This window comes from Dendrobates tinctorius, unplaced genomic scaffold, assembly GCF_039654945.1.
Source record: "Dendrobates tinctorius isolate UK_male_01 unplaced genomic scaffold, ASM3965494v1 ptg000028l, whole genome shotgun sequence".
Classification (NCBI taxonomy): Eukaryota; Metazoa; Chordata; class Amphibia; order Anura; family Dendrobatidae; genus Dendrobates; species Dendrobates tinctorius.
Genome location: NW_027361696.1, coordinates 76,553,132 through 76,566,758, shown reverse-complemented (window position 1 = coordinate 76,566,758; position 13,627 = coordinate 76,553,132). Strand labels below are relative to the sequence as shown.

Sequence of the window (13,627 nt, the reverse complement as noted above, 5' to 3'; positions counted from 1 at the left end):
AGTTGATTAAATGAATAGTTTGTGATGGCACCTGTGGTGTTCGGCAAGTGAGATGTCAAGCTGACGCTGCATGCAGACCCTCTAGGACTGGTGGTGTGGTGCCGCCAAGATGGTGAAGCTCCCCACAGGTCGAGCTGTAGTCCCAGGGCAGTGTAGATGTAGGGGTAGAGGAGAGGCACAGGTGGTGTAGAAGCTGGTAACATAGTAACATAGTTTTGAAGGCTGAAGGAAGACCTTATGTCCATCTAGTTCAGCCTATTTTAGTGCAGCTGTTCTGCATTGTTGATCCTGGGGAAGGCAAAAAACCCACAGAGTAGAAGCCAATTTTCTCCATAGGTAAAAAAAAATTCCTTCCCATAAGCTGGGTCAACCATCTACCTATAATATTCTGCTATTCATCCCCTTCTATACTGTTACTCACAAGAAAAGCATCCATTCCTTTCTTAAATTCATTCAGTGAGTTGAAGACAGACGGTACCCCGATGTAGTGGTACAGGGTGTGTTAGGGCAGGAATAATTGGAGGACACCAGGGCATGTAGTTCCAAAGCTTTACTCAGTCCGTAGTAAACACAGATGCCTGCCTCCGTGCTGTGTCCTCCGGGTCAGGGACTCAGTCAACCTCCAGGTCCGATGGAATGCTCCCTTCCAACACTCCGCCAACATGTGCCTTTCTGGCCTTTGGTGTGAAGTATTCCTAGTACTGTGTTACACTGGAGCTCCTCCTGACAGATGTTCCCAAGAACCATACTTGTACGGCAGACAGCTGTAGCCTGCTTCGGGGACTCCTTACTCCTGAGTCCCGGCTCACTATCCAAGTTGCTGTTGTGCCCCCAAGTCTTAGATGGGAATAGTGCATTTACAGCTCACTACCAGTGTCTGCTGTAGGACCATTAGTATCCATACAACCTCGGGGACTGGGCCCCGGCCTTGTGCTTAGAACTTCTAGGCAGGGTTCTCTCCTAACCCACGTCCTCTGTTCCCTTTTACTCCTTTGTTCCGTACTAGTCTCTCCTTATGGAAGATCAGGTTTCTGTTCAATGTCTTTCTCCTTCTTTCCTTTCCCGTGCCAGCAGACCCAGGTCACTGAGGTCTGCTGCAGCACCTCCTTCCTCCATCCCTCTCCCAGGGATCTTCTCTCCTCACTCTCTCCTACTGACTGAGGGACTGACCTGAAATCCTAAACCTTCCCGCTCTTTTATGTATTCTAACTCCACCCGCCTCCCAGCACGTTTCGTGTTCCAAGCAGGGAGCCACCAAAGGTGCTCTGCTACACTCCAAGCAGGGAGCCACAATGTGGCTTTGCTGAACTACTATGTTGTGTGGGATGCAGGTGTTGGAGCGTGGTCAGGAGCCTCCAACCTACCTGGATGGTGGGGTACCACACCTCAGGAGGAGGTGCAGTACCTCTGTGGCAACTGAATCCTCAGGGGCGCCACAAGGAATCTAGATTGTGAGCACCAATGGAGACAGTGATGATGTCTTTACAGCTCTGTGGAATATGATGGCGCTATATCAGTAAATAAATTAATAAATAATAAATGTGTTCTTCTGGGATCGTCAAAACAGAGAACAAGTTGGTCCTAGTCCAGGGCTGTGGAGTCGGAGTCGGTGCTCATTTTGGTGGAGTTGGAGTCGGTATAAAATGGACTGACTCCGACTCCTAAAATATATAATAAATTGGGTACAGTAGTTCAATGCAGAATGTGCTGAATATTTTTTCATAGGAATTTGGGAAAGTTATGCAATGCCCTATAAATGGCTGTTCTATTCCTGATCTAAGGCTACATTCACACACAGCATTTTTGCTGCGTTTTTTGTGGATATGTTTTTCAGCTGCAAAAGCCGATCAGATTTTTAAAAAACCGCATCACCTGAAAGGTTTTTGAGCTCATAGATAATGTTTTCAATATCAAGAGCAGATTAGAAATCTGCTCTATCTATCCATTTATCCATATCTGTCTCCATATCTTATCTGTACCAAAAAGAATGAAAGCTGGGTAGCACACAGACTAACACTTCCTGCCAGGCAAAGGAGGAGGAAAGAGCGTCTCAAAAATCATTAACAAGATATTTTGTAAGTGACAAAGTTACTGTAACAATGACAGCAGATATGTCTAAAAGACAGCTCATACAGCTTGCTGTGAAGGACGGTGTACCATTAACATTATTTGCACGACCAGCTTTTACAGCTCTTAATGGAGAAATGGCCCCCAAACTTGGTGTTTCTCTGGAAAGAGAAAGTATTAGAAAATTAGTGATTGAAGAAGCCCTTAACCAAAAGGAAGATCTTAAAAAGACTCTCAAAAGGCGCTTCATGTTTCTTAAAATGGATGCCTGCACACGTCACAGAGTGAACTATTTTGCCATCAATGTTCGATATGTTTGTGACAACAAAAATTGTTACCAACACGCTGGCAGTAAAAGATACTAAAGCTCATCACAGCAGCCAGATTCTCCAGGCCTTAGTGGAAAAAGTTCTGCAAGATTTCGAACTCAAAAAAAGAACAGGTTCTTGCTATTGAACGGACAATGCTTCAAACATAAGTACAATTACACTGATTAATGAGAGTAATGAACAACAGCTAGAAGAACATTTAGGATTCAGCATGTTTGAGATGGAAGGCCACAATGCTGTTCATGTAACTGAGGAAAAAACAGATATTTCTACAGAAGAATAGCAAAATTATACTGTAGAAATAGATGATCTTGTTGAAGCTGCTTCAAAACACTTTCCTATTCATCACATGCGCTGTGTTGTGCACACACTGCAGCTGGCAATAAGAGATAGTCTGCAAGAGGGACATGCTGGATATCTGATTGGAAAAGTGAGGAAATTGGTTATTGCCGCCAGAACCCCTAAAATTGATTCCGTCTTCAAGAGACGTGCTGGAAAATGGCAATTGTTGATCAACTAAAACCGTTTCTTATAGATATGGCGAACCCTCAGGTAACCCTAAATGAAGGTCAATGGACACAGGTGGCTGAATTGAAGGAATTGCTTTATCACCCATTTACTGTGACTAAAAAATTACAAGCAGAGGATTTAACTCCTGGCATTTTCATGAGGGAGCGGAAGAACTTGCTATTTTGCTGTTTAATCGCAGATGGCATTTCTGCTTCAATGAAACGGAGAGAGACACAGCTATTGGAAATTAAAAATTTTTTGGCAGCTGTTTATGTGGACCCAAGTCATCGTATATTGCTTGATGATCAACAGCTTACTAAAGGAAAAGAAGCTCTGACTGAGGTAGCAGTTAGGAAGAGTGGCCTACAGGAGGACTGCCAGGTGCAAGAGGACTCGGGTCCTGACAATGCTACTGCTGCCATATCTTCATCCTCATCAGATGAGGAGCTTGACTTTGACAAGTATTTGTATGACATGGAGCAGGCAAAGCGTTGCCGCAAGGAAAAAGATTTCACTCTGTCTCCTATAGCAAGCAGATTGACCATATTTCAGCAAAATGTTTCACTTGTTCTCAAAGAAATAGAAAAATTCAACCGTTCATCAAAACTGACTGTGCATGAGGCAATTCCTTTATACCCGGAAATTGTTAGAGATGTTGTGGTTACGGCTGTGCCTCCAACCCAAGTTAGTGTAGAGAGGTTGTTCTCTGGCCTTAAAATTATTAGGTCAGATTTGAGGTCATCTATGAAGGAGGATCTGATGGAGGCAATTTTATTTCTTAGAACAAATTCATAGACTGCACAAATGTTATTTAGTATGTTTTTGTTGAAAACTGTTTTTTGCCACTTATAGTTTATTACATAGTGATATATATATATATATATATATACACACACACTATATATATATGTAATCGATATTACATAGTGTATTACATGTTTACAATCTATTACAGTTGTTGTGTTCTAAAGTTGTATTCCAATAAATATTATGTTCTATCTAAATATCTTGATTATTGTATCATAAAAATGATTTAATGTCTGATGTTCACATTGTACTACAATACATTTTTCACTTAAATATAAGCAATATATGTGGGAGTCGGAGTCGTGGAGTTGGAGTCGGTGTAAGGGAAATTGAGGAGTCGGAGTCGCGGGTTTGGCTTACCGACTCCACAGCGCTGTCCTAGTCCACAAGTCTATCCAAATATTCCGGAGTTTTCACGCTTAATTTTTTTGCAAACTTTTCTCACCAATGTATTTTCATTTTATAAAATGTAACATTTAGAATAGAAAAATATGAAAAATTGATAAGTTGATACATTTTAACAATCATTACCATCTTTTCACTGAGCCTTTAAAAGGTATCAACCTCTGAAGATTCTCCGTTTTTCATATTTTCCTCTCTGTTGGCTAACACGGTACACAGATATATTTTTGCTATAACATTTAAAATAGTAATAAAAAAGTAAAATATTTAGAAGAAAAGAAAAACCAGATTGATTGTAAAAAGGATGAGAAGTATTCTGCAATGCCCAGCAGTGGTAATACGGACTCCTGTCCGAAAAAGGTTACCAGGCGTTTGCCCATAGTGCGTGCCAAAAGAGGAATTAGTGCCCCTGGCATAGATATGTCAGATCCAGTCAGCAACAACAAGAAGCCGCTAATTATAAGTTCTTCTCAAGTAGCTCAACTAAGATATCCCTTCCCAACATCAGAAGCAAAGTATTGTCAAAAGCTAAAAAACTTTTCACTTTGTTCAGTTTTTTTTTAATTTAAATAAAAATGAGGAAAAAAATAGTTTTTGAACTGAACTCGAAAGCTTGTCTTATTGTATATCAAATGGACCCCACTGATTTAACATAAGGTCTTTTGGATTTTGTCAGGGTGGCCAGCAATTTGATAGGACAACTAATTCTGCATCCAGCGCTATTCTTCCCATCAAAAATGAAGAAATCTGTGACAAACGTACTCTGGCACAGGTGTAAACAGGTGGTTGCTTTGCCCTTCAGCTAAATTTGAAAAATGTTGATAAACCCCTCCGCAATGCTTCATTATAGTATATAAACATACTTGTGAATATATGAACCTATAAGAAAAATTCCAGCAGACTGCAGGCACAAAAACCACCTTAGTCTACCAAAAAATTAATTTAATGTGAACCCTAAAAAAAAAGAGGGCAGAGGGGTATGCAGCTGCATAGTGACAATACTTCTGACATCACACCAGGAAAGGGCCACCTACTTAGCAGAAATGGACCAAGATTGCTTATTTAAATAGGACTTATAATCAAGTCAAAAGTGATCAGCTTCTGATTCTATTTTATTCCCATTGCTTCCCTGAGGTTTTTCTTTAAGTCTCTCACATGGTTCCAGACTTTTGGAAAAAATAGAAAAATTGACAATTCAGCAGCACTCCTGTGTTAGAGAGAAGTATCTCAGGAGGCCTTCCAGTGTAGACAGCCTGTGGTCAAGGTGTGGTGCACTGCTCTGTCTTACAGGTCACATAGCACTCAATGGTCCAAAAGGGCATGATCTCCAGCACCAAAGAAAGTACAATGCACTATGATTAATGTTTTCTTTTTTACCTGAATTGCATAAGTATTATGGTTTTTTTTCAATATGTGCATATTATCCCAATTTTTTTTTATCCTATATGATTAAAGGCTAAGTTTTAACTACTTTCCTTTGGTGCCGGAGGAAGGGTTGTCCTCCTTTTGGTTTTCCAGCAACCGGGTCAAGAATTCAGCTTGGTGCGCCCCAAGCACACTTGCACACTTACAGTCACATGCAAATGGGCTGCTCTCCCGAATTCTCTCAATGTTCAGTGAAAAACTGAGAGAAACAGGAAGAGAAGCTCATTGTAACATGACTGTTAGTATGAAAATCACATATGAGTGAAGTGGCCATATGATGACTGCTGGAACCTGCAAGCAGAGCTGAATCCTGACAGTGAGGATATTACATGCTGTTCAAATTGACGGGCTACAGAGCCTCATTTTATAATTAAAGAACTTGGCCAGGTTCGTGATGCAAGGATGCAGTCACTCTATGTGACTTGCAGGCTTCTGAATTCTCACAGCACACGCACTACACACTTGTAAGATTCTATGGCACCCCTGAGGGTTCAGTTGCCACAGGGGTACTGCACCTCAACCAGAGGTGTGGTACCCCACTTCCTAGGTAAGGTGGGAGCACCTAACAGCACTCTAACACTGCACCCAACACACACTATAGCAGCAGGTGCTCCTCTATCCCTGCTGGGTAGGAAAGGGTGTTGGGAGGTGAGTGGAGCTTGAGGGTTCAAAGTAGGAGAATAGAGTAGGAGTTAGGACAGTCTTCCCTGAGGGGAAGAAGTGGAAGGACGTATGTAGATATTCTTCCCGTAGGGGAAGAAGGAACAGATGTTTGTGGAGCAACTCCTGGTCTGGAGGAGCTGCTGGAAGGGATCCTAGAGGCATGGAGAAGCGGTTATACTACCCGTGGGGCTCGTTCCACGCTGACAGCCGTCAGGTGGAGGGATCAGGTCGCAGAAGGGTATGGGCCCCTTACCTAGTGAAGTAGACAATGGTCTCAGCTAGCAAGCCATGGGTTGAGACACATTTAGGTACCTCAGTCACAAGCCACAGTTATCTTTGCCGGAAAGGCAGCCATAAGGGAGAAAGAAAACGCAGAGAGTACGTTATCCGACAAGGTCTGCGGCTGCTGGCCTGGGACACTGACTGTGAGGTGTTGGGCAGGAGAGGCGAGACACCAACACAGTAAGATGGCCAGGAAAGGCACATACTGAAGGGAGTGCTGGAAAGGTGTTCTCCGTCTGCCTGGGAGTTGACTGGGCCCCTCACCTGGTGGACGCAGCACCAAGCGGGCATCTGTGTGCACCAGAATGGTGAATAAAGCTTTGGAACTACACCCAACTGTGTCCTCTGGATTCTTCCTGCAACACTCACTCAGCACTGCTACATCTAACATCACCATCACCTATTAAATCTTTATTCCACCCACTGCTCTGGGACAACAGCTTTGCCTGTCGAGAGTTATTCCAACTCTGCTGCATCACACCATTAGTCCCAGAGGATCTGCACTGCAGCGCTGGTCACATCTGACCAGAAACCACAGGTGGCATCACGAACACTTTACAAACTCTTTATTGTTCCCCTGTAAATATCCCCTTTAAATTGGATGCCCGGGGCCAAGGGCCAGGTCACCGCTGCTGTGACACTGTCCCCTTTAAGGAGCGGCCCGGTACCGAGCACCCCCACTACCCTGGCGGGCGCTCCAATTCTCCATTGCCAGTGGCAAGAGTGGATGGTCAAGTGGGCACAAGAATGTGATTCATATACTTCTGGCCACATTCCGAATAGATGTAACTGGCCTTGGTCAATTAATTTTCCATACGTCTAGTCGGCATGTGACTATATATATATGCAATAGCATACTTGCGGTTTCATAGCCTCCCACTCTAACTGCCGGCACTGGAGAATCCTGACAGTGTGCAGTGCATGCTGTGAGAATTCATAAGTCTGCAGTACAGTACATGGTACATCAATTGTAATGTCAGGTCAGAGCCAGTGCCAGACTGAGGTTCCAAGGGCCCACCAGCAACCAACTCCAGGGCTCCACTTCTCAGCTACATGCAATGTGACATTATCCTCAATCACACGTTTATATAACAAGGAACTGGGTAGATTGTTAAATGAATAAGATACTGTGATGGACACACTGATTGTGTTCAGGGAATAAACACTAGGGGAAGTGAGTGGGGAGACAGCAGTAACAAATAGAAGAGTGCAGTCGCTGCTGAGAGAACGCTGCACTAAACAGGACCTGAGACATGTGACCACCAGAGGAGTAGCTGGAGGAGGAGCTAACCTCCGTGCAAGGGAGATAGAGAGTGAGAGCGGGAGCAGGCGGAGCTGGGAGATATGGAGAGAGAGGTCAGACAAGCCAAGTTCCAAAACCAGAGAGTAACACAGTATTCAAGGGCACAGACTGAAGAATGGTCAAATACAAGCCGAAGTCAGAAACCGGACAGGAATGCAGTAACCAAGGGCTCAAACAAGGAGGGTAGTCAGAGGGCAAGTCAGAGATCAGAACCAGAGAATAGCATAGGTACAGAATCAGAACGCAGGCACAAAATGAGGAACAAGCTGGATCATACACAGGACAAGCACACAGGAATGAACGTTATACACATCTATAGCAAGGTCAGCTGCTCAGCCGAGGACAGAACTATCACTGACAAAAACCCAACAGAAGGGCAGGTAAATATAGCCCTCCCCAGATCAAAGGGATGATTTAGCGAATCCTGCTTTGAGCAGGGGGTTGGACCAGATGGCCCAGGAGGTCCCTTCCAACTCTACGATTCTATGATTCTATGAAATGGAGGCCAGCAAAGTTAACTCCATAGAGCCCAGGATGGGGAAAGGAATTCCCGTGCAGAGCCATGACAGATGCTGCCTTTGTCTGTACATAGTGATTTTAGTATATTATGCCAAGTATTGCTCATATAAGAGGATGGTGGCCCACTCCTGCACAGAGGCCCACCGGAGAATTCTCCTGTTCTCCTCTGGGTCAGTCCAAGCTGGGTCAAACCCATATTCATTTGCATCACATGAACCTAACCAGTAGGTACTTAACAATGTTAAGGAGATACTGGGAATTGTTGTTATTAGTCATCATCAGACTATGGACCATACAAGAGCCACAGCACTGATGACCTTGTCTCTGGAGTCATTCTCTATCGTTTCTTCATCTTATCCAGATGGCATGATGACTTTTCACATCCACAGCTCGTCTCTGCAGACTTCCATCTACTACAGCACATCCACACACAATGCCCTTTAAAATAGTCATTAAAATGCTCCTGAATAAAAATTTCTGCCCCTCACTATATTCCCTGCCCAAAATATTACCCGCATACCGTCCCTCTTATGGTACTCACATCAGAAATATGCCAATACAATTGTTCACTGGGAGTAGATGTGCTGCACCTTTTCTGAGCCATCTCCCAGTCCGGGGCATGGCAAAATGCAGTCGCTGGGAATACACCTTAGACCGTCGCATCAGGCGGCTCACAGAGTACCTCTGCCGGCTGCGCCCAGAGCAGATGCTCAAACTACCCCCCACGGATGAATCTCTCTCTGTGGTCATGAATCAGCTGAGAGGAGCTCAGATAAAAAAGATAAGAGTTAGAAACCCTCCATCAGAATGAGCTCACTGAAAGGAACTCAAAGGCTATAGAAGGGAATTGGCGCAAAATTTTAAATGAAACCCAAGAGCAAAAATAATTTTTAGCCCAAAATACATCCATTTATGTAAAAAAAAAGAAAACTTTCCCCAAAGGTGGAAACAATAACTTGGAATAAAGGATAGCCTTACCAAAAAAATAAGTGAAAAAATCTATTGACTACTGTGTGTGTTAGAAAAGAGTTTGCTATTGTCACCCCATAACTGCATTGGCATAAGGCAGAGTACTCACCCACAATACGAATGTTCACCGTTGCACAATCAACCATGTTTTCAATTTTTACAGAGAGATCATATTTTCCTGAATGAGATCGTTCCGATGATCGTATAAAGATAATGGTGTCTGAGTCGGAAGTCCTGACACTGACTTTCTTGGGATCCAGTGGCTCGCCATCTTTTGTCCAGGTAACAATCGGTCTGGGTTTTCCCTGTTAGAAAATTAGCATTATAAGTCAGTGATTCTTTGCTTCTACCATTACTGGTTCTTTGCATTTACAAAACAGCAGCCTATAATTTCACAGCTGTACGAATTATTTTATTACCGAGCAATTCCACAATATGGTGTGAGATGCTTCTGACATTGTGTTCACAGCTGTTTGCCAGGTCTCATACATGGAAGGCAACTATTGTGCATCTTTACAATTTTCATTAATTGGATAGGTACTAGATCCCTTGCCTGATGTGCACAAAATCTGCTCACACCTGTTTAACCCTTTGAAGAAGCCTTGGCGAAACACAGGAAACATCTACCAGCTTTATTCACTATGTGTTATTGACATTTTTATAACCTTTTGCATTTTTGTTATTTTCCATCTTATTTGGGATTGTTGACTTGTATGTCTACTATTCTCTTAAGGTTCTAATTATTCATCTTCACTGTTAATATTTATCTTACTATATATCAGGCCGGAATACTATTTTTTATAGACCCTCATCACTATATATGTTGCATTCTTTAGAAACACATAAAGTAATCCACTGTTATTGTCAGCTATATCTTATTGCACTACTTTTCAGTGTTTTATCTTTATGCACTGTTTGTTCATATTTATTCTATCTTCTTTGGACACTTTCATGATGTTTTTGACATTTTATGGTGTTCTGTCTTGTATTTTGTTTCCATAGTTTATTTTATTCTAGTGCAGTCATTTATTGTAGGTTTTGTATCTAATTGCTGATTTGTTGGCTGTATTTTTTCTTTTCCTTTCTCCTCTCCTCTCCTTTTTTTTGAAGGTTTTGGTGATAATTCGATCACCAGTGCAATGCTAAAAATATCCTAAATACATGATCTGTTGGTGGCTCTTAAGGACTGGAATTGGGAAACACTGACCTAATTCATAAGTGAAGCGCACTGGAGAGAAATTTTATTGTCTCAATTCATCATTAGTGATTTTTTTCTTAGGTCACTTTTCCCATTCTTGTCTTCTGGTTTTTGCTGTTATTTTTTTTGCATCAAATCCACCAAAATTGGTGATATCTGGTTGGGACAGAAGCGCACAAAAGGGCAATACACAAGAGAAATAAGAGAGGGTGTGTGATGGTAGTGCTCACCTGGGGTGATTTGTGTAGGGACATAGGAAGAGACTTAGAATCAGCGACTGTAGCCCCATGGCGGTAGAAACTATTCTTCAAGGTACCAATTCACGATAGTGGAGATATCATAGAACCTGGGTTGCACTTGTGGGAACGAAGAATCCTTGATGGTATAAAATTAAGATTTTTATTACACCAATGCGTTTCGGCGCCAGACTGGTGCCTTTTTCATGGTACAATTTTTTTTAACTTTTTTACCTTGAAAAAGGCGCCAGTCCGAAACAGAAATACGTTTATAATAAATAAAATCCTTAATTTTATACCATTGAGGATTGTTCGTTCCCATAAGTGCAGCTCAGGTATCGTGATATCTCCACTAATGTGGAATCCATAAAAATAGTGCACGTGGTTGATGAATATGATGCAAAATAAAAATATTCTTTATTTTAGGTTTTATGTCTTTTTTAAGCTTTTTAATTCAAAAAGTTGCTTAACCCTTGAAAATGTTGAATGTTTGTCTTCAACTTACATAATGGCCAAAAACGTATAGCAAATAAGGAGTAAAATACTAAGGCCACTAACAAATGACTCTGGAAAACTGAGAAAAGAACAATGAAGAATAATGGACAATGTGTCTCAGAGATGGCCGTGTAGACAAACAGGTTACAGTTGTCTCACTTGTTAATGTGAGCCTTTCAGGCTCTGCTTGTTGAAATCTTACACTAGTGCTAATACCAGACTACTGGAAATAATCTGACTGCAAGAAATGATAAACTTTATGAACTTACTATTGCCTGAAGAAAAAATCCTGCCACCAGCCTTCTGGTGTTAATGCTGGTTAAGACCGTAGCTTATCAGTTTGGTGGCAACCCGAGTCTCACTGCCACCTAAACCACACACTATACTGAATATTGGATTGCATGCATGGGGCAATGCCAATGATTCCCACGGCTCGTAACTGCTGGGTGGACTGGCAAACTAGTGAGGGATTTTTCATCTTACGAAAAGACACACGGGAGTGAAATTACATGGGATAAGCCAGTGTAATTCCAAGCAAGACGCAGCCACCCAACCAGTACAGATTATTATTGAGACGAGAGAATCATAGAATCATAGAAGAATAGATGGGACCTCCAAGGTCATCGAGCCCAACCTCCTCCTCAATGCAGGATTCACTAAACCATCTCAGACAGATGTCTGTTCAGCCTCTGTTTGAAGACTGCCATTGAAGAAGATCTCACCTCCTCTCGTGGCAGCCTGTTCCACTCATGGATCGACCTCATCTTCAGTTGCTTGAATCACCAGGGTTCAAGCAACTGTATACCATAAACCAAATACTAAGGGCCCAGTCTATCATTTACTGTGGGTTTTTTAAGTTGCTTACCTTGTTTTGTCTTGTGGGATTTCTTTTTTTTCAGCCAAATTTTTCAAAATGAAACACACGATTTATGAGTTGTGTGCAAAAATGTTTTTTTTTTTTTTTTTTTTTTTTACTTTTGACCTATTTTGTGCTTTTTTTTAATAGTAAAAACAACTTTGCATGCCCCACTAAAATGTTGCAACATTTCTAAAATTACTCCAGTGGGTGAGGGTGGTGGGGGTGACTGGAGTACATTTGTGCAAAAAAATTACTACCATAAAAAGTCACAATAGATGGATCGGCAGTAAATGTCTGGAAAACAAAAACAGCGGCCACAATGGACAATGGGGCAACGGAAAAAACAGGTACACACATATAATAATGACTTTAAAAAGGAGCAACTGAAAAGAAGAATTTGGTGCAAATCAAAAGCAAGCTGAAGAGACCAATAACTAAAGGAAAAAGGCACAGATGCAAAAATAAATGGGGAGTTAAGTATGACATTCCATAATGTCACATAGTCCGCAGGTGCTATCTCATTGCATTAGCCACTAATTACTATCTCCTTCCCTACAGTTTGCTCTCATCTAATATATAAAGCTCAATGTGGGTGTGTATGTATGTATGTCCGGGATTGGCATCCGCACCGTCGCAGCTACATCCACAAAATTTGGCACAGTCACACGTTTGGACCCATAGAGTGTCATAGGCTATGTTGTGAGGCGAAATTTTAACCCCGCGTGTTCCAATTCACCAAACAATTTTGCACCTATCTACATAATGGAGAAAAAGTGTATGTATGTATTGGCATCTGCACCGTTGTAGCTACAGCCACAAAATTTTGCACAGTCAAACATCTGGACCCCGAGAGCATCATAGGCTATGTTGTGAGGTGAAATTTTAACCCCGCGCATTCCAATTCACCAAACAATTTTGCCCCTATCTACATAATGGGGAAAAAGTGAAAGGAAAAGCGTTGGAGGCAAATTGACAGCTGCCAGATGTGAACAAGGGGACTTAAAGAATGAGAGCGATGGCGCCAAAGAGTATATACCGTACAGTTGCTAAGGTGGGGCCCTGACATGGGATACTCACCACACACGGGGATATGAACACACACACAAAATGCGCCACACACTACCACGTGCTTCAACACATATACCACCCTCAGCACACATTTCACCACACATACACCAACCTCGCCACATAAGTCGAAACACAAAAGGCACCACTCAAAACTCGCCACGCTGTCCCAGAGCTGTTTAAAAGATGAAAAATGAGCTGTGATTGGTTGCTATCAGCAACATTTTTCTTTGTAGACAGTTGTGGTAACTGAGGCCTATTATTCTTATCATTTCTATGGTGTTATCGTCCTTCTGTAAAGCTGGAAATAACACAATTTATTACCGTGCCAACACAGACCACCCTCTGACACAGACTGCAGGGGGAGCCCAGTATCACACAGGATAGGATTAGAGACACAGCTCAGCAGTCAGTATCACACAGGAGAGGATTAGACACATGGCTCAGCAGGCAGTATCACACAGGATAGGATTAGATACACAGCTCAGCAGTCAGTAT

At 42.3% G+C, this 13,627-nt stretch overlaps 1 protein-coding gene across 2 annotated transcripts in view; it reads right to left on the bottom strand.

Annotated features, from left to right (window-relative positions):
* The window catches only part of LOC141085558 (myosin-binding protein C, fast-type-like), a 184,662-nt gene that overhangs the window by 19,767 nt on the left and 151,268 nt on the right, over positions 1 to 13,627 (bottom strand). For both annotated transcript variants that reach the window (XM_073571011.1, XM_073571012.1), the window contains one exon: positions 9,386 to 9,581. In XM_073571011.1, coding sequence (XP_073427112.1) covers positions 9,386 to 9,581 — 196 coding nt within the window. The remainder of the gene's footprint in view (positions 1 to 9,385; positions 9,582 to 13,627) is intronic.